This window comes from Fulmarus glacialis, unplaced genomic scaffold, assembly GCF_000690835.1.
Source record: "Fulmarus glacialis isolate BGI_N327 unplaced genomic scaffold, ASM69083v1 scaffold7307, whole genome shotgun sequence".
NCBI classification, from domain to species: domain Eukaryota; kingdom Metazoa; phylum Chordata; class Aves; order Procellariiformes; family Procellariidae; genus Fulmarus; species Fulmarus glacialis.
Genome location: NW_009222514.1, coordinates 46,042 through 65,359, shown reverse-complemented (window position 1 = coordinate 65,359; position 19,318 = coordinate 46,042). Strand labels below are relative to the sequence as shown.

General features: G+C 45.0%; 1 protein-coding gene across 1 annotated transcript in view; it reads left to right on the top strand.

Annotated features, from left to right (window-relative positions):
- Window positions 1–18,106, top strand: part of SPRED2 (sprouty-related, EVH1 domain containing 2) — a 28,853-nt gene extending 10,747 nt beyond the window's left edge. The window contains exons 4-5 of the mRNA XM_009581465.1: window positions 14,015–14,164; window positions 14,600–18,106. Coding sequence (XP_009579760.1) covers window positions 14,015–14,164; window positions 14,600–15,250 — 801 coding nt within the window. The 3' untranslated portion in view covers window positions 15,251–18,106. The remainder of the gene's footprint in view (window positions 1–14,014; window positions 14,165–14,599) is intronic.
- Window positions 18,107–19,318: the final 1,212 nt, after the last annotated feature.

The following is a 19,318-nucleotide window of genomic DNA, read 5'->3' as shown; positions in this document are numbered from 1 at the left end:
GTGGAAAGTTTTTCTCTAGCTGTCAGATTTTTTTATAGTGTTGTGTTTCTCCCTTTCCTTCAGGACCTCCTGTTTCTTTGAAGTGGTGCTGGAAATTAACCCGTTTATTTTCTTACTCTTTCTACCACCACAAGCAAGCTTTAATATCATTGTCACTGAGATGGAGGTATCGCTGCTGTGATCTGGGGTGGCAGCTGCTCTTTTCTTTAAGTCCTTCAAAACTGTAGGGGCAATTACTATCTACTTCAGCCTATAGATTATCCTGCCTCACTTGCAGCTGTTGTCTGGAGAGAAGGAAATACAAAAATTACTGTGGTGTGGAGGTACGCAGTACATAAAATCTATTTATTCTTAGGTATATAACAGATTCATGAGATGTAAATCAAGTGAAGAGCTAAAGGGAACTGATAGGAGAGGGAACCGTGGGGTAGATGTGAAGCTTTATTTGCTTGCTTTAAAAGAAAGGAGGGGGAGGTCGAGGTTTTGCACAATTTATGTATTGATTTATTGTATTTGTCATATTATTTTTTTGCTTTCGGGTCAACCTCTGGTGGGCAAAGCAGGCTTTTCTTGCTACACTGAACTTCAGTTGCTTTGGCACTATTTCCGTCTAAGGCTTTAAAACAATAAGACCTTCTTTTTTTTTTTTTTTTCCTTTTTTAAACCAAACTGTATCAGTCTGGTTGTTTTACCACACACAGTCTTCAAACTCCTGAGTCCCTGGCAAGGACGGGATCGCCCAACCAGTACTGCAGCACTTCTCTAGGGTCCGGCAGTCGCCGCCATGCCGGTGGGGAGATGATGGGAATGCGGTCGGAAATTCGGTCGGTCACGGGCACCCGTGTGCGCTTTGTGGAGGAAGCAGAAAAGCGTTCGCTGTCACAAAACCAGATCCAAAAGAAAGGATGTGATTTCCCCCCCCCGCCGCCCCAAGCAGCCCAAATAGGGGAAGCGGTCCTTTCCTGCAAATACCAGCCTACTGAGAGTTTGGGGCGTTTGGGGTGTCTGTGTGAAGACAAGGTGAGGAGCATCTCTTGTTCAGTTACAAATTATTAAGCAGAAAATATCTGTATTGCTATCAAATATTCCAAGTCTCGCTGTCATGTAGTTTTTATGTAGCTAATTATAGCAGCGGCTTGGACGTGTTGAGCTACTTTGCTGAGGGTAAGCGATTTCTCTTGTCACAAGTCTTCTTCCCAAGACCGTTTTTGTAGTGTATTTTCTGGCTCTGTACCGTTCCCACATACAAACACAGTTGGTCTTGCACTGGGATTGGGATATATCCTGCAGGAAGCTGAAATTTGATCTTCTGCTGTGATGGAAGTTTCCTTATAGCTGTATCTTGCCAGAACTTGTAAGTGTTGTAATTTGTGCACCAGTTAAGTATTGAGTTTTGTTCAGTTTGCCCCAGCAGTTCAAAGGAGATTTTTGTCAGGTTTTTTTGTGTCTTTCTCTTTTTAACACCTGTTTTCCCCTTTCCCTGTGCTTAAATGATGATGTGGTGGCATATTTTAGTGTGCCCGCTCTTTTGGTTTTATACTCTATTTAATTCTTTTGTTAGGTATAACCAGACTTGCATTCATTTAAGTAATCTTCAGACTACCAGAAGCCTGTTTTCTTGTAATATGCAGTCACCTGAGGCTTCGGCATGAGAAGGGTCACCAGCAAACCTGCCTGTAGGATTCCTTGTCCAAAGGTGAATTGACTGGTGCCTTCCTAGCTGTAGTTTCTGGCCGATGAATTTGTGATCTGCGTGCATTGTAGTACCATTTCACACTTGCAATCAGCTAGCTGCATGTTTGCTTTCCAAAAAAATAATTTGGCTGTGTAGTAATGTACTTAAACTATGTGATGAGTTAAAGTGTGAAGCTGTTTATGAGCCTGTTCCCTTTTAATTCATCTGGAGCTGAATGCTTTAGTGCATTTGTGTGCTGAAGGCACAAATGTGTCAGAAACAAAACATAGCCAAGACGAAATTGCCCTTTATTAACGTACAGTAAAATGGAGGGGGAAGAGATTTTTTTTTCTTCTTTTACTGTTTTTTTAAATGATTATTTTTTAACCTGGATCAGCTTACTAGTTGGACTTAGCGCACGGCCCCGCAGGCAACAGCGGCAGCCCCGATAAAGGGGGGGATGCAGGGGGTTGAGCATCCAGAGGTGGAGCCCGAATTGCTGGCTGTCGACAAAGCCATCCCTGGGACCCCTTGCTGAAGGTGGGCTTTGCTGTTCCTCTCCAAAAGCAGCCACCGTAGCCCTTGCTATTTCCCTTCCATAGCTCTGATCCCTCACCCTCAGCCGGGAGGAGCATTTGCAAGTGCAGCTCGTCTTTTCGTGTTTGCAGCGTGGTGGTTTTGCCTACCTCAACTTGTCAACAGAGCTTCGCAGACTGGGTTTGTGGCCTTCTCGTTTTGGCCTTGCTTTTGTTCAGCTGTGGTTCCCTGGGCATTTCTTCAGCATTATGTAAGGGGGACCTGATTTGAGGCAAGACGCCGGTGAAAAGCAAGTTATTTTCCAGCCAGCTCGGTTCCCCCCGCCTTGCTTTTGCAGCCCAGCCGTGCCAAGAGCAGAGCCGGGGTGGGGGAACATGAATGAGGTTGCAGGGGTTATTTTTTATTTTAGCGCCGTATGTGAAACCGCAGCCGAGGGATGCAACTTGACTGATGCATCCTCAGCCTCGGCGCTGCTGAGAGCCAGCGGAGCAGAGCGGAACTCCTGCCGTCCCCCTTTTACCAGCACGGCTGAGCCCGCGCTGAGCCAGCCCGGGGAAGTGAACTAGCCCTGTAAAAGAAAGCGAATACTTTTCCGGTGGTTTAGCTCCTCGAGCCAGCTCGCTGTAGGGCCGGAGAAGCAGAAGTGCTGGCTCAAGGGAAACTGTAAGAGTGATCATCTCAGCAGGCGGCAAAAAACCTCCGCCACCCTGCTAATAGTCATCGTGCCACCTGAAATTTGTCGCATACCCCCTGGCCGTGGATACACCACCTTCTGCAAGACAGCTTCACTGCAGACCTTTGCTGTGCTTGTGCCAGTGGTTCTTGCCAAGTGGCTGAGCCTGGCTTAGTATTTATGGCATTTTCCCCCGTCATGTTGCCCCTGCCAAGTTCATCCTTCGATTGAGACAAGGAGGGCACGACAGGATAGCTGAGGCAGTGTTGATGGGGTATGTTATGGCCAAATGTTATGCTCTTACCTTGAAAATACATAGTTGATATTACTTACACAGTTTTCCGCTATGTTCCTTCTTTAATCCGGGCTATGCAGTTAGACTTTGAAGTGTATAGTCCTTTTTCGGCCACAGGGTGCTTGAAAATTTTGCAAAGACAGAAAATGGCCTTTTCTATTAGTTTAATATACAACCTAAGGAAGTCGCTTTCAGCAAGCAGCTATATGTGTAAGCTGCAATCTCTCCTGCTGCTGTGTTTGAACAAACGCTTTGTCCCGGGGTGCTCGTGGTAGGAGGCACCGGGGACACTGGCCGGATTTGGGGTGTCTCGCCCGGCCCCGGGCGCCGCCTCTGAAGGTGACAGGCAGAGCAGACCCTGCACAGGGTGTAAACACGATGGGAAAGAGGCAGCCTTGGCCAGGGGACAGAGCGATGACTGACAACTTCCCGCGCCGCACCAGAAAGGATTAGGGAATCGCCGCCTGGCACATAACCCGGCGGCGCTGGTGGGGCCAGAGGGATGCGGGTCTGGAGCGAGCGGGCAAAGCCGTGCTCGGCCCCGGCATCCCAGGCTCTCTGTGTTAATTTAGAGGGAGGAAAGCATTTGGCTCCTGGTGCCGAGCTGGAGCATCCGTCTCGGTGGTGATATGAAGGGGGCTGAGTCGGAACAGTGGGGTAAATGACTGTGTTGCCCTGCTCTTCGTGAGGGAGCCTATAATTTCCACGTGCTGTTTAAACACTGGCAAATCTGGTTTGAGTCTGTTGTCTCATGTAACAGGTAGAAAAGGAAAGAAAAGAAAAAAAAAAGCAAAATACAGAGAGTTCAGGCCGCTTGGAGTGCGCGCCCGAGTTTTGCTGGTCTAACCATAATGTGGTTGCATCCTCTCAAATGTGTTGTTGTTTTTTTTTTGTTTGGGGTTTCTTTTTTTGGAGAGTTTGGAAAGGAAAAGGAGGAGTTTGGTAAAGCTAAACAATGAAACGTGCTTTTACATGAGGCTTCAAGAATGATTTTCCTTTAAAGTGGTAGGCTCGCCCTTTCATCCCTTTAAAGAAAAAAAATAAAAAGAAAAAACCCTCTGACTGACAAAATACTGCAGGATGGTACTCCCCACCCCGACCCCAGGCATGTGTTTGGTAGTAAATGAGGACGAACGACAGAATACATGAGTCTGGGGAGCTCAAAATGGACCTCTGCCCAGTACAGAAATGCATTATAAACAACTGCATCTAAATAGCCCTGTTTCCTTCCCTCACCTGCCAAATGTGTTTTGTCAAGGGTCTGCTCTCCCTGTATCTCATAACTATTTTATGAAAATTAAATCAGAAGTGATTATAGGGAGCAGTTCATCTGTCTCTGGTTCTGTCTGCAAAAGGAGAAGGAAATAAGTACCATTGCATTTTTAAGCGGAGCCTGACATATTTGCAGTGCATGTGAAGAGGGTATTTTAAAAGTTTGCATCAGCTGTTGGATTCTATTTTGGTGATGAATTCCAGCTAAAATAACGTGGATGCTCATAACTGTGTGAATAAATGACCCCTAACTGACTTCTTAAAATATCATATCAGTCTGCTGTGGGAAGTTTGCGTTTAACTGTTTTTTCCCCTCCGTTTGTAACCTGGTGTATTATATAGGATGAGCATGCTGCTGGATGTAGAGGCTGAAGTGTTGAATTTGTACATAGCAAAGACATTAATGGTGGATTAGGTGCACCGATTCTTTTAGCATAACTCATCTAATTTTCATTAGCATTTTCCTTCCCCCTCCAATCTTATTTTCTCCCCCCCCCCCGAAATTTCTGTATAGAAGAGCTGAGGTTCAGTGGCGAGTTATGTGGAGCTGTCTGTTCCCGGCTGCGCTCAGCAGCAGCGCGGGCTCTTGCCATCCCCTGGGCATGTCCAGTGTTTAACACCCCCCAGGCTGAGCTTCGCTCCTTTATTTCCTAGCATCCCTGCCCATCTTCCAAAAGGAAAGCTTGTCGGCAGCATTGGATGTGCTAAGTTCCCTGTTAGCGCCTTAAAATTAGGAACTAGTGCTTTCCAACTTAATTGCAGCTATGCTCATGACAAGCAGGTCAAAGATGGAAGGCTTTAAAGAGGAGCTGGCACCCACCTCCCTCTCCAGACCCCCCCTGTCTCTGCCCCCTGCTTCGCCTGGAGACCCTCCTGTGCCATCAGGGCACAAGCCCCTACCCTCAACTGGGGTCAGGGAGCTGATACGAAAACGATTTGGGGCTGGATTCCTGTCGTTCTCCACCCAAGCGTGTGCACAGAGCAGGTGATGGGACCAGTGGGAGGGAGAAGCAGGGATCATCACCTCCCCACAGCGGTACGGACCTCGGTGGCCGTCTCATGGCCCTAGCAGAGGACAGCTGTGGTAATGTGGCTAATATTACTTGTTAGAAGAGGGAGGCTTTGCTAATCTTCGCGGAGCTGTACGAACACAAATATTGGGCAGCTGATCATCCCGACAATGCTGTAGTCCGCACCGAGATGTCATTTCCAGGGCATAAACAGATTAACGGAGCCCTTTATGCAAAAAGGAAAAGCCTGCCTCTGTCCCTAGATGGTTTTAAGCAATTGGTTGGTTTAAAAAATTCCCAGGTTTAGGCAAAAAAAATCCCGCTGAAGCGGTGTAGCTCATCTGAGCGTGGAGAAGTCCAATCAAGGCCACAGCAAGGAGGAGTTACAGGAATGAAGAAGGAAACTTAGGGGTCCTGGTAAGGAGAGGCTCTCCAGATTGAGGAGGACAGACACGAGTGCCTCGTGGGTAGGCAGAGCCATCCCACTCTCACCGCTGTACCGTGGGATTGCTGTGCTGCCTGGGGAGCAGCCCCAGTAACTGGGGCTTGTGGTTTGGGTTTTTTTCCCCTTACAACATTCTGGTTTTCCCTTATAAGTACCTGATGCACAGACTTTTCCTTCCATTGCAGCAGTGCTCTAGCCCAGTGGTGCAGTAAGGGCAAGGTGAGGGGTATCGTACGGGAAGGAAATGTTGTGTGGACCCGCTCACAGCCTCTGATCCTGGGCTGAGTCCGAGCAAAATGGGATGCTGTCTTCAGTCCTCCTCTGACTTCTGCAGGCATTTCTCTTTGTATCTGTTCAAATCCCTGCTTTTGCAGAGATGTGTCTGACACCTTGTATCACTGGCAAGCAGTGAAACAGGAAAATCTCGCTGAGTTTTCCCCCTTACCACATCTGAGTGTTTGCCGTATCATTTAACTGTATCTGATTCTCATACATTCTTTTTACTCCTCGAAGTGAGCCGTTAAGCCACATCTGTGGTCCATGCAGAACTGACCGATGATGCCAGAATTGGGTTTAGTATTAATGGAAATGATCTTGTGCACCGAATCCTTGTAAATGTTCCTTAAGTTTTGCTGACTTAAGTCAGCACAGCCACCAGCATCTTTCTGGCACTAAAAGCTATAACCACAAAGCTTAAAAATAAAAGTAAAAAAGGTAGCAGTAAAACTAGCTAGCTTTCTGCACTTTATATTGGTATTTGTGTAAGTAGTGAATAGGAAACAGTCCAAACATTTGAGAAATTATAGTCCTGTTCTGGTTTTAGAAAAATCTGAATCCATGTGTATTGTAATGGTTGTGTACAGCCAATTTGTCTTTGAACTGTACTGGAATATGATCTAGCATGAAGGTTTTCCTGCAGACTCTCTGCTAGGGAATAGAACTGGATTCAGCTCCAGCGGTCCTCGGTGGATGAGAGTGTCAAAACATTTCAAAAATGTACGGAAGCGATTTTCTTCAATTTCTGTCTTGTCTTCAGTGATAGGAAACAAACAGAAATTTGACAAAAGCATTTTCTTCCATGGCTTTATCTTGCCATGACAAATTAAAAGCTTGTGCTCAGGAGACAGGAGTCTCAAATCTTAAAAGATTTTTCACACTGAACCTTTTTCTTAATACTTAGATAATCTAAGCCCCCTTTGAAGTGGGCTGTCCTGAGTATACGGGGCACCCTTAGAGGTGGATGGAAAATGTCAACTGTTTCCTTTTCTAATTTTCTTGAATAGAGAGAAAAAGGTGTTTTGAGACAAAAATTAGGATTTTTGCTGTTCCCCTCTCTGTGAAATTCAAAAGTGCTATATCTCTTTAGGCTTTAAAAAAAAAAGAAGCTGGAGGGGAAAGGAGGGACTTGTTCTGGCAAGATTAAGCTGAGGGAGTTCTGGGAGACTATATTTTATCTTAGTCTCTTTGGAAAGGTGGAAGTTTCTTTGCCATGCGTCCGAAATAACTCTCGGACTTCCTCTTTGTGAAGTTCATAAACAGCGGAGGCTCTGCAGATAAACTTCAGTTTGGCGCTTAGCTCAGTGTTGGTCGCTTGCTGTACCGTTCTGCCAACTTTATCATTTTTCCTTTCCATATTGATAGCACAGCTGTGTTTTCCCTTGTTCCAGCAAATGAAAAGGGCCAAGCGAAGAAGAGCTGGCTTGTGTCGGGGCTCCCAAGGGATCGCACCTGGGCAGAGCACACAAACAAAGGGCTCCGGCTGCCTGCGGGGAGCTCATCGCCTGGGTCTCGGCCGGAGGTGGTCGGGCTACGGCCGGGGGGGAGGATGCAGCTTGCCGGCTGTCGTTTTTCCAGGCACATCCTCAAGCCGTGAATTGGGGAGGGAGCTGGGTTTCTTGTCCTGGGGACAGCGATGTCTTTCATAGAATCATAAAATCATTAAGGTTGGAAAAGACCTCAAAGATCATCGAGTCCAACCATCAGCCCAAGACCACCATGCCCACTAAACCATGTACCTAAGCGCCTCACCTACACGTCTTTTGAATACTTCCAGGAATGGTGACTCCACCACTTCCCGGGGCAGCCTGTTCCAAGGCCTGACCACTCCTTCAGTAAAGAAGTTTTTCCTAATGTCCAGTCTAAACCTCCCTTGGCGCAACTTGAGGCCATTTCCTCTCATCCTATCGCTTGTTACTTGGCAGAAGAGACCACCCCCTGCCTCGCTACAACCTCCTTTCAGGTAGTTGTAGAGCGCGATGAGGTCTCCCCTCAGCCTCCTCTTCTCCAGGCTAAACAGCCCCAGTTCCCTCAGCCGCTCCTCATCAGACTTGTGCTCCAGGCCCTTCACCAGCTTCGTTGCCCTTCTCTGGACACGCTCCAGCACCTCAATGTCCTTCTGGTAGTGAGGGGCCCAAAACTGAACACAGGATTCGAGGTGCGGCCTCACCAGGGCCGAGTACAGGGGCACGATCACCTCCCTCCTCCTGCTGGCCACACTAGTTCTGATACAGGCCAGGATGGCGTTGGCCTTCTTGGCCACCTGAGCACACTGCCGGCTCATGTTCAGCCGGCTGTCAGCCAGCACCCCCAGGGCCTTTTCCTCTGAAGTGAACACAGGAGCTGCTGCGAGGAGGTTTGGCTGTTGCAGAAGGCTGCCTTGGTAAAAACGAGACCTTGAGCCCCCACCAAGTTTTGCATTTCCATGCTGCGGGTCGACAGTCCCCCTCAGACACAGGTGATGCAGTGAGTGGGCTTGCACGGCAGTGGGAGGTGAGCAAAGCAGAACATGGCAATAGAGAGCAGGTCGGCTTGTAGAGGGCTTGTGCTTTGCAAAGGCCAGGCTGGCACGGGTTTTCGATTCCTTTAGGACCATTACTTGTGAAACTACTTCTTCAACATCATGATACTTCTATTCCCCCTTGTCCCCTCCACCTCATGTAACTGTTAAAACCCTAGAGGGAAAAAAACCCCTTCTTGTCTTGCTTGACCCACAATTATTTTTGACACCAAACTTGCGAATGCTTTAGCTGGCTGAGAGCACTTCTGGAAGTTACAAGTGACAGAGCTCCACAATTTCCCTTTGGCAACTGATTTCTGACAAGCTGCCGCAGATTGTATTGCTTGATAATTTTGAGATGAATCTTTCTTCTTTTTCGTAGTCACTCTTGGATGTTGCACCACACGGAGTGAACCTAGTCTGTAAAGCCATTAGAGGCAAGGTGATCAGTCCAGTTCAGGAGCAGGAGGCGGCTTCCTTTTCTCAATGGTTTTTATGATAGATGCTTATCTCAGAATATTACTTAGGCACCTGATTAGCCGGCCGTTCTTGTGTAACAAATCCATTTCAATGAGAAGTAAACTGCAGTAAATGATTAACATAATCTTCTTTACTAATGACTAGGGTTTTTTAATTTAATGAGTCACTTCTGAAAGTCTGAGGGGGAAACGGGGACACTGTTTGTTTGTTTTTTTTTTTTTTTTTTTAAATGATCACAATGCAATCAATTGCATGTAGAAGCCCGGTGTTGTTTCTCAAAGCAGCCATATCAAACATGCGGTACGTGTGCTCGCTCAGATACGTACAGCTCACTTGCAAAAGGAAATGTGTTGCACAGGTTTTATAAAATTATTATTATGGTCATGATTAATGATTTTGTTATCTGAGCAGTGAAACCACAAGACTTCGCGACCGCCATAGCAATCGCAAAGCTCTAGTATGTGCGGCGCAGATTTCTCTAATTGAGGGCGTGTTGAAACAGAGTTTTTTACTGGACTCCCTGTTCCAAAAACTTTAGTTCTGGGTTCATTTCTCTTATGTGGCTACTGGGCATGTTTTCAATAGTTTCCCCTCAAAAACAAATACTGGAGCTGGATTGGTTTCAACAGGCTTTAGAGGAAGACAGTGTTTCTCTGACAGACCAGTGGCTCGATGGTTTGGGACATTATTTTTCCATCGGTGAAATAGCCTGGCTCTGGAGACCATGTCCTTTCTAGATGTATTCCTGTAGGCGAGTGTGTTGTTTTTGGGTGACCTGCAACAAACCTCTCATGTCTCCCCCCTCCACCATCCTCCCCAAAATTTTCACTGCTATGCTGTGAATTCCAGCCAAGACCCAGTTTTGTCATGGGGGAGAGAAGTTGTTCCCTGCTTCCATCACTGACAAAGTCTTGCCATCATTTGTTCTTCACTTGGCTGAAGATGAGAGTGCCTTTTCTTTGAGAACATGCCTGGTTTTCGCCAGTCGCCAAGTCCAGATTCAGTCCTAGTGAAGTGGTACTGAGAGAACGGTACACCTTTGAAGGCCTGAGCATCATCATGCCTTTGATCCTCGGTCACTTACTTTCTTCTGAGTGTTCCCGATGGGTTCTTGAACCACGTTTTAACTATGGGCTCTGTCAGAAGTACCTCCTTCTGTTTGAACCTTATCTGAGCCTGTTCCAGTGAATGCGTCACGATCTTCTCTTCTGAAGGATGGTAGAAGAATAATCTCTTCCTACTCACGATTCAGTAGACGACTTCTCTTCCCGTCTTCATGGTCCCTTCCATCATCTCTTTTCCAGGCTGTAGAGGCCCAGACTATTTAGTTAGCTGTTGTTGAGAAGCTGTCCCGTGTCCTTGATTGTCCTGACCATGGCTCTGTGAGCTTGCCATGGTGGAAGTACCCTTATTGACACAGGGTGGAGGGGGGGCCGGAACCGCAGACAGACTGGGGAAGGACAGCAGATACATGCAATGCCTTGATAATCATCTTTGTTGCTGCTGCTTTTTTTTAATCTGTTGCTGAGCCACCAAGCTGACACTGTGTCACAGGGCTGTCTTTTAACCCCAAGACCTCTTTCCTGAGCAGCAATGGCTGGCTCAGAGTGCATCATCGTCCGTGACAGATCAAGGTGTTTCTGTCACTTTGCGCTTCAGGGGTAATTTTCCCCACACCCCCCCACCATACATCCAGTGTCTCAACATGATGAGATTCTTAAGCAAGTTTTCAGGGTCAGCTTTCTTTTTTATTCCCTTGAATAACTTAAGTTTCATCAGAAAACTGTGTCATCTTGTTGTTCACCTCTCTCTTTAGATCATTGATGAGTATGTTCCCCAGCACAGGTGAGAAGCCTGTGGGATTCATTGGTGACCTTCGGCATCTTCAAACCATTCATTCCTATGTGTCGAGAGCCTTCTCTCTTCTCCTACAGAAGTCTGAAGCTTCGATGGGGGACCTTGTTGGAAAATAACAGTGCTTATCCCAGCCGATGGTCAGCAAGGTAACGCTGCAGTCACTGCGTTTGTCAACCAGTTGCCTTTAGCGTCACCAACCAGTAGGCAGCGTGAACTTTTTTATGGACGAGTGAGCAGAGACCTAGACTCGAATAGTTTGCTTTCTCCCTTTCTGGGTGCTCAGAGTAAGTGTTTGTGTTGGCAAACTGCCCCTCTAATCTGAGGACATTGAACGTGGAAATGCAGCGATTTTTAATAAGGTGAAAGCGGAGGCCAGAGCCGCAGCCTCTGTGGTATGCTGCGAACAGGTTTTGTAGCCATGTCAACACATGTGGAGGAGAGGCTCGGTTACCCTGCCGGGTCTGAAGGAGAATAAGGTGTGGAGGAAAGCAAGAGTAGATAAGAATCGGGCAAGATAAAAATCACGACAGCCTCTTTTCCAGTTGCCTATTGCAGAAATATTGCCTTTCCCGAGAGGCAGCAAATAACACGCTGCTTGGAGGGCTGGTTATAGCTCCCAGCTGCCCTGCTGAGATTATCTAGCAGTTATATCCAGTTTGGGATTTTTATTTTCATCTAGGAGGGTGAGGGGATTGCAGGCCAGTAAGTGCAACCTCCTCCAGTTGGGTAATTTTCCCAGGCTTCGTTATTTTGACCGTGAGCACCCACGATGTTTTCGGAGCATATTCACTAAAGGCTTGTCCCAGCAGGGCTCGGCCGCTGTTCCGGTGAAGGTGAAGGGTCCTGCTGGCTGGCACGGCACCGTGTTAAGGCCCTGCCTCCTTTTTGGTTCATGCCAGTCAAAGTTTAACTTTGAGAGCGTGCTGCAGGCTGAGGCTGCCCGGACTATGGGGTGTGTGCCTTTCTGTTGTTGTTCTGAGAAGCTTAAATTACAGCTCAGCATCTGGGTCTGCACAGCATACAGCACTGCAAAAAGGTCCTCGTATGAGGCGGCTGTTGTAACTAAATCCTAACTCTTCTCAGGTTTTCCAAATAGGTTGGAAGCTCAATGTTATTATGAAGTACTTGCTTGTAGAAGCTGCTCATTTTCTTTTGAAATGTCCCCAAAATGTGCTAGATATTGTAGGACCTAAAGTTACAGGCACAAGAATTAGCTTTGAAGGGTTAAACCGCAGATTTGAAGTGCCTTTGACTAAGAAGTTATGAAGACTGGGCTGATGAAACCACTTTTTGAAAAGAGCCTGAATATCAGTGCAGTTACATTTTAGAGGTGTTGTTAACTATCTTAAGAGTTGTTCTACTTCTAGGTACTTGTTTTAAAAAAAAAAAAAAAAAAACCAACAAAACAAACACGTGCATTAAAAGTCTGTTCCTAGTGGGTGGGTCAGCCATTCAAAACTCATCCTGCTTGTTGTACCTCTCAGATAACCCAGCCTGGCTTTACATCACACTGCAAACAGAGCTGTATATTTGCTTTCAACAAAGTAAGTTGGGAGTTCAGTGCTTTTAAGTATTATCCTGGTTAAAGAGGATCAACATCTATTTTGTGTTTTAATGCTTTAAGGTGTGCTAACCTTTGGACAGAGTCTTGCAGAGCGTTGTTTTCAGAATAAACAAATATCCACAATGACCGTTCTTGTATTCTTGGAGTAAGAGACATGTCTAGTACGATTCATTGGAAAAGAGTATTTAGAGAGTGTATTCTTGACAAGGAGAGAAGGTTTTTCAGGTAAAACCAGTCTTCTCCCCCTACCGATACAACTTTTCTCCGCTCTTGAGGTCCTGTCTCTAGCTAACTGTTGTGGCAAATGGAAGCCTTTCCCTTGGACTCGTTGTAGCTGCAGCACAGCTTGTTAGTTGGAGGGGGATGGAGATTTTTCTTAGGTCAAAGCACCAATATTTTAGGCACGTGGAATGTTATGGCTCTTCTGATCGTTGTGCATGGAGGCTCTTTTTCCTGCTCCTGGTCTGTTAGTGCATTTAACAGCTGTCCTCTGATATTCATGGTAATACGAAAAAGCCCAACCAATCTTTGAAAAGAATTAATGGGCAAAATCCTGAATGTCTAGATATTGTATGGAAACTATTTTAACCAAGGAAGGGCTACAGAGAGAGGGTTGCTAAGACTGGTACCCCACTGTGTATTTCTCCGGGAGGAGAAGTATATATATTAAGAAGCTGCGGGTATTCGCAACAGCATGTTATTGTGTGCTATTTCACCCTTTCGTGATCGTTGTTGTGTAATGATGTAACTAATTAACCTAAATAAAGTGCTCACCGTGAGCCAGGAATGTATAAAAACACAAGTAACGTTCATTGCACATTAGAGATTAGTGAAAAAACAAGGAAAAAACCCTGACGTTTTTAAAGAAAAGCTGATTATTCAAGTAGCCTGTGATGAACTGGAATTTGGTGAGTGTTTGGAGAACGTGTAAAGGAGTTTTGGGCTTAATGGGACGCTTGCAGGTTAACAAAATTGCCAGTATTTTTGTAGCCTGGGTAACCAGTGGGGTACAGCCTGGGCACACAGATGTTCCGTCCAAGTCTGCCCGCAGGACTTACACGATTGCATCATTTGACGGAGTTTAACTTTGCTCTTTAGAGGTAGCTTCTAGCGTGGACACTCATCATCCCACAATGCCCAGTATAACAAATAACATGCCAAGCGAATATGAGTGGTGTTGGTGAATATGTCACGGGTAGGCTATGGCATGTTATTTTTCCATGTGTGTGGCGACAGCTTTTATGGCCTGGCAACAGATCTGCCTCTTTCAAGTATTTTATGTGAAACTTTATGAAGCTGCCTGCTGTCAGGTGTTGCCAATATTGCAGGTGTGTGTGGAGTCAGTGAGTGGCAAAACATCTCTTTTAATACCGCGTGCAGTAACAGCTGAATGTATGACGATTTTTTTCCCTCCTTTTCATTTAAAACAGAATGCTACAGATAGCTCCTCTAACTCCTCTCAAAAAAGGGAACAGCCTGTGCGAACTCTGGCTTCTCCTGCATCCTGCGAACATCGAAGAATTTGCACTCGTGGACACCTTCACGACCATTATAGCTCTGACCACTACCATCTAGAACAAGTAAGGTTTCTTCCCAGTGTTGCCACCTAAAGGGCTGTGTCTGCCATAGCTAAGACTGGCATTTGGTTTTCCCCCCCCATCCCTGAAAGACCCCCCCTTCCATTCTCCCCCTTTCCTTCTCAGTTAGCTTTAAATGGCTTCCAATTATTCTTTAAAAAAAAAAAAAAAAAAAAAAAAAAAAAAAGGTTTATACTGTGATTTAATATGTTACGTTGTACCACAGGCACATAGACCATTGTAGGTTTGTGACAGTTGTACTCATTCCTGAGCCAAAGGCTGAAACTCTGTGATGGGTCACGGTGAAGGGCGAACAAAGAAGGAAAGACAAAATTGTCACATATTGGCTTTTCACTAAGCAAGGAGACAGTGATTGCTGATAGCAAAGTGAGCTTATTTATCTTTTCTCCCTCTTCATCTCCATCCCTACTTCCACAGTCAGTACCGCGATCCTACCGGCACGTCAACTTTCCAGACGATGATGAGGAGATAGTGCGTATCAATCCTCGGGAAAAGATTTGGATGACCGGATACGAGGACTATCGCCATGCCCCAGCACGAGGAAAGAACTTTGATCCTGATGACATGGACTCCTACGTACGTTTTGCCAAAAGCGAGGCCTCAAAACACGAATACACTTATCCTTACGTAGACAACTCGGACTTTGACCTGGGTGAAGATATCAAGGGTGCTGTGATAAAGACTCAACCTGTCAAATTCAAGCCCAGGCGGAAGGAAGATGGTGAGAGGTCGCGGTGCGTGTACTGCAGGGACATGTTCAACCACGAGGAGAACAAACGGGGTCAATGCCAGGATGCTCCAGACCGCGTCAAGACTTGCATCCATCGAGTGAGCTGTATGTGGTGCGCAGACACTATGCTCTATCACTGTATGTCCGATCCAGAAGGAGACTATACAGATCCTTGCTCGTGTGACACCAGTGATGAAATGTTTTGCCTCCGGTGGATGGCCCTTATCGCCTTGTCTTTCATTGCTCCATGTATGTGCTGTTACTTGCCGCTTCGGGCTTGTTACCACTGTGGGGTCATGTGCAGGTGCTGTGGTGGAAAACACAAAGCTGCTGGATGACTACAGATGCATTCAAAGTGTTACGTTTTTCCTGTAGTTCAAGGAACACGTTGGTTTTGGAGCATTGAGATCACTCATTTTGATGCAGCCACTGTGCCCGATAGCATCCAGAAACCACCAGTTTGGATCACTTTACATTCGGTCGTCTGGGGCTCACACTGCATTGATTTGCTCATCAAGTGTTCTAACTAACTAACCTACAGCATAGACTTTTGTATTATTAATCTGTAATCAAAACAGACTGTCTTGTACATGTTTATATTTTTTTTTTTTCCAGTTAAAATGAGTTTGAGAAAAGAACTGCTTTAAATGGTGGTGGATTGTAGAACATCTCCAGGTTGTGTCCGTCTTGCCTCCTCTTGTGTGGTACCATCAGCGTGTTAGCAAGCTTTGGCATTTCTAGAAACGGGGTGGTGTAGTAAATGAAATCTCACTTGGAAGATATTTTAACTTGCCGTCAAGTTATTGTGTGTGTATAGAAGGTATGCTAGTAACAAACTTGTACCACAACACAGTATTTCTGTCACTGGTTTTCTCTGGGTTTTTTGTTCTGTTTTCCAAAGCCAAAATAGCCATCTAAGCTGCAGTTTCTCTTCTAGAGTCCATCGTCATTTCCTTCAGCAAACATCTTAAATTATTTCTCTGTTCGTAAAGCTCTGGGAACAGAAAGCCAGGCTCAGTTACCATAGTCACATAACCATTGAGAATCTGGTAGTTCTCCTTACCTGTAATCATTTCAGACCACTACTTGAAAGGGAAACTTAAATTTTAGGGGTTTCTTTTTTCCCTAAATAACATTGGAAAAATAAAACTGTGTTTTCAGAGTTCTGCCCAAAAGAAAGGGAACTTCTTCGTTAGCCAGCCATGAAATGATCTGTGAATAAAACACTAAGGTTCCAGATGAGGAAAATTGTTGTTATGCAAAGAATTACTAACAATGCAATGTCAAAAGCACTATTATGGCAATTCTGGGGAAATGCTGCATTAAGTGGTGGATTATATGGAAGATCGTATTTGTTTGTTTGTTTTCTATATAATACATGAGCATGAGAACATACGCATCCACGGTAGAAACTACATTTAGCAATCTAAACAGGTATTTAAAAGCAAAAGCCAGGATGTTAACCACCACTTCCATTTCCTGACCTGCGGTCCCAATCCTCCAGATGCTTACACATGTCTCGACGTATTGCGCGTGCAACCGGCGTTTCTGTGAGTCTGTGTGTAGGATTAAGCATGTGAGTCTTTGCAGGAGCCAGACCGAAGCGTCTCCCTGGCTTTCCCCTCCCTAGTTCACCACCCAGATTTATCAAGTGGATGCATAAGGTGCATACAGCAGGATAAGATTACTTTAATTTTTTTCTTTTTTTTTTTTTAAATGTCATGTTGTCTTGTGTACAAGGCTTGTAATTAGCTTGGGAAAAGAGTATTTTTCTAATATATTACAAGGAATAGCCAAATAATTTTTATTAAAAAAAAAAAAAAAAAATTTAGCGCAGTGAGCTCTAACTAGCATAGTACAATCTGAATACTTTGAGGCAGCTAGGGATTGGCTTGTCAACCCCCCCCCTGCCATAATTTCTTTCTGCAGTAAATTGCCAGTGGGCGCATGTCCTTTCCCTCCCTCTATTGCACATTGACATCAGTCTTAAAAGAGAGGAATTTTTTTTTTTTTTTTTTTTTTAAATTAATTTGCCAAATAAATGTAAAAGGAACGCTTGCCATTCTTTCTTGGTGGAATGTCCCAACGGTTCCTCTGAGAGTTAATCACAGCTTTTTAGTCAACCATGAATTAAGTATGCAATGTGCTTATACAGTATAGAGTTTGGTAGGCTTAATTTGTAGCAGTTGCTGGGGATTTTTTCGGTTGGGAAAAAAAAAAAATGAATGATAGTGGAAAAGGGATGGAGTGTTACACTCTGGGTGATGTGTCTGGGTTTGCTGAATGAAATATAAATATTTTGTGCCTAATAGCAGTTGACAAATCTCTCAATGGTGTCTAGTAAACATCAAGCCAGCCTCAAAAAAAAAAAAAAATTAATGGAACAACCTTTTCCTTTTATTTCTGTTCTCAAAGTTGTTTCATGTAAACAAACATCTGTAAGATCTTCTCTCTATAAAGCACAACACTACAAAAAGATCTTACAGCTTTTTGTCCGGTCTTGAAGTGCCCCTATTTATTTAAGTAAAGTAGACATACTCCAAGCCTTTCTGTATGTCTGGAAATAAAAGTTTAAAAAAAAAAAAAAATCCCTCTTTTTTTTTTTTTTAATTTTTTTTTCTTCCCCTCTTCTTCCTCCCTCTTCTCTTGGGTTTTTGTAATACTTGTAGATTTTGCTGCGTGTGTTATTTGGTTTGTGAAGGCAATGGTGTAAGGGCACAATGATAGAAATGGGTGTTTTTTTGTAAATATTTCTCCTTAATTTCCACACTGCTGCTGAACAGTGTGTAGCGTTCTCCCAGTCAGCTTTGCAATACTGACATCAATCATTTGAGAGAAATTATTCAGATTTTATTTTTGTATCTGTGGTAACAAAACATTAACCAATTTTTTTTCTTTTTTTCTGTTGTGGAAAGTTTTTTTTTTGTTTTGTTTTTTCCAAGCTATTGCTCACGTTAACAAATTAAAGTGCCTGAAGCCTCATCATTATTGTATCTATATACTAAAAGTTAAAACCCTGTTGTATTGATTTTTATAAGCCTTTTTACCTCTGTGTAAAAAAAAAAAAATATATATACAAGTGTATGATGTACATTTTAGTTCTTAACTTCTTTTTTTATTGTTTCTAATATGTATGATCAGTGTAGCTATTGCTTTAAAATGTACCATGTAAATATAAATACATCATATCAAAATGACACCGTTTATTGTTATTTGGATGGCTGGAAAATGAGGGGTGCCGGGAAACGCGGGGCCATCGCCGGAGCCGCTTCCCCGAGACCTCGGGGTTTCTGAGGAAAAAAACGGATTTATTGTATATTTTTCAGTGGCAAATGCTGCTAGCCTCGGGTACGGGCCATAGTCGCCCAAACGCAAAGGGGAGCTTGGGGGCAGGTGGTTTTTTCAAGTGTTTTTTAGGTGGTTTTCAGGTGTTTCGTACATTTTGGGGGAGGACGCCCATGGGGCGGCCCGGCCTGGTGGCGCTGCACCCCAGGAGGCCCCGGCGGCCATGACAGTGGCCAAGATCCCCCTCCTGCTCTCCCTTCCTTTCTCCCCGGGCCCTCATCCCGTGCGCTGCTTTGGCTGGCCTAAATATGCCACGGGGACGTTTTCATTTTATTTTGTCTCACCCAAGCAGAGTGGCCCCAAAGAAAAGGGGAAAGCATAGAGAAAGGCTGGCAGACGTGGCTGCCAAGCGAGGGCCACCTTGCTTTTGGAGGGTGCGTGGTGGGAGTTTGCAGGGCTGGCGGGATGCCGCCGCCACTGAGGAGAGACGCCTGGGGCGGCTGGCACTGCCATGCCTGCTCGGAGAGGTTTAACATGGAAGATGGAAGAGGAATAACCCAGTTAAAATGGACACCAGGCTGCGTGATCGACTGTGTGTGATTGACTGAGGAAACCAGAGAAAAAACAGTGAGTATATCTGAATTTTTACAGTTATTTCTAACAGAAGCTAGTCAGGCCAACACCACGGGCTTTTGAAAAGCCCAGTTTTATTTTTCTGTAGCTAAGTGATAACCAAGGTGATAACAACCAAGCCGTTGCTCCTTTTTTGCTATGTGCTGCTACTTGATTCGCTGCTGAATAACGAGGGCAGGCAAAGCGCACACGCGCCAAGCTATACGTGTCCTTCCCGGATAAAAGGTTTGCTCCCTGCAACACTGGTGCTTTGAGTCATCTGCACCCACCCAGCATACGGGGTGAAGTGCCAGTTGCGTAAATAACCTTGGTGGTTTCATTTGTCACAGCTTTGCTGAGATCCTGAGTCCACGTTCGCCTTTTATTGGTTTATATTTGTATTCATGTATCTCTGGAAATACTATATGCTCATATAAACATAGATTTCTGTTTACATTTATGATACAAGTGTATATTTGTTATAAATTAAAAAAAAAAAGTCTTTGCAG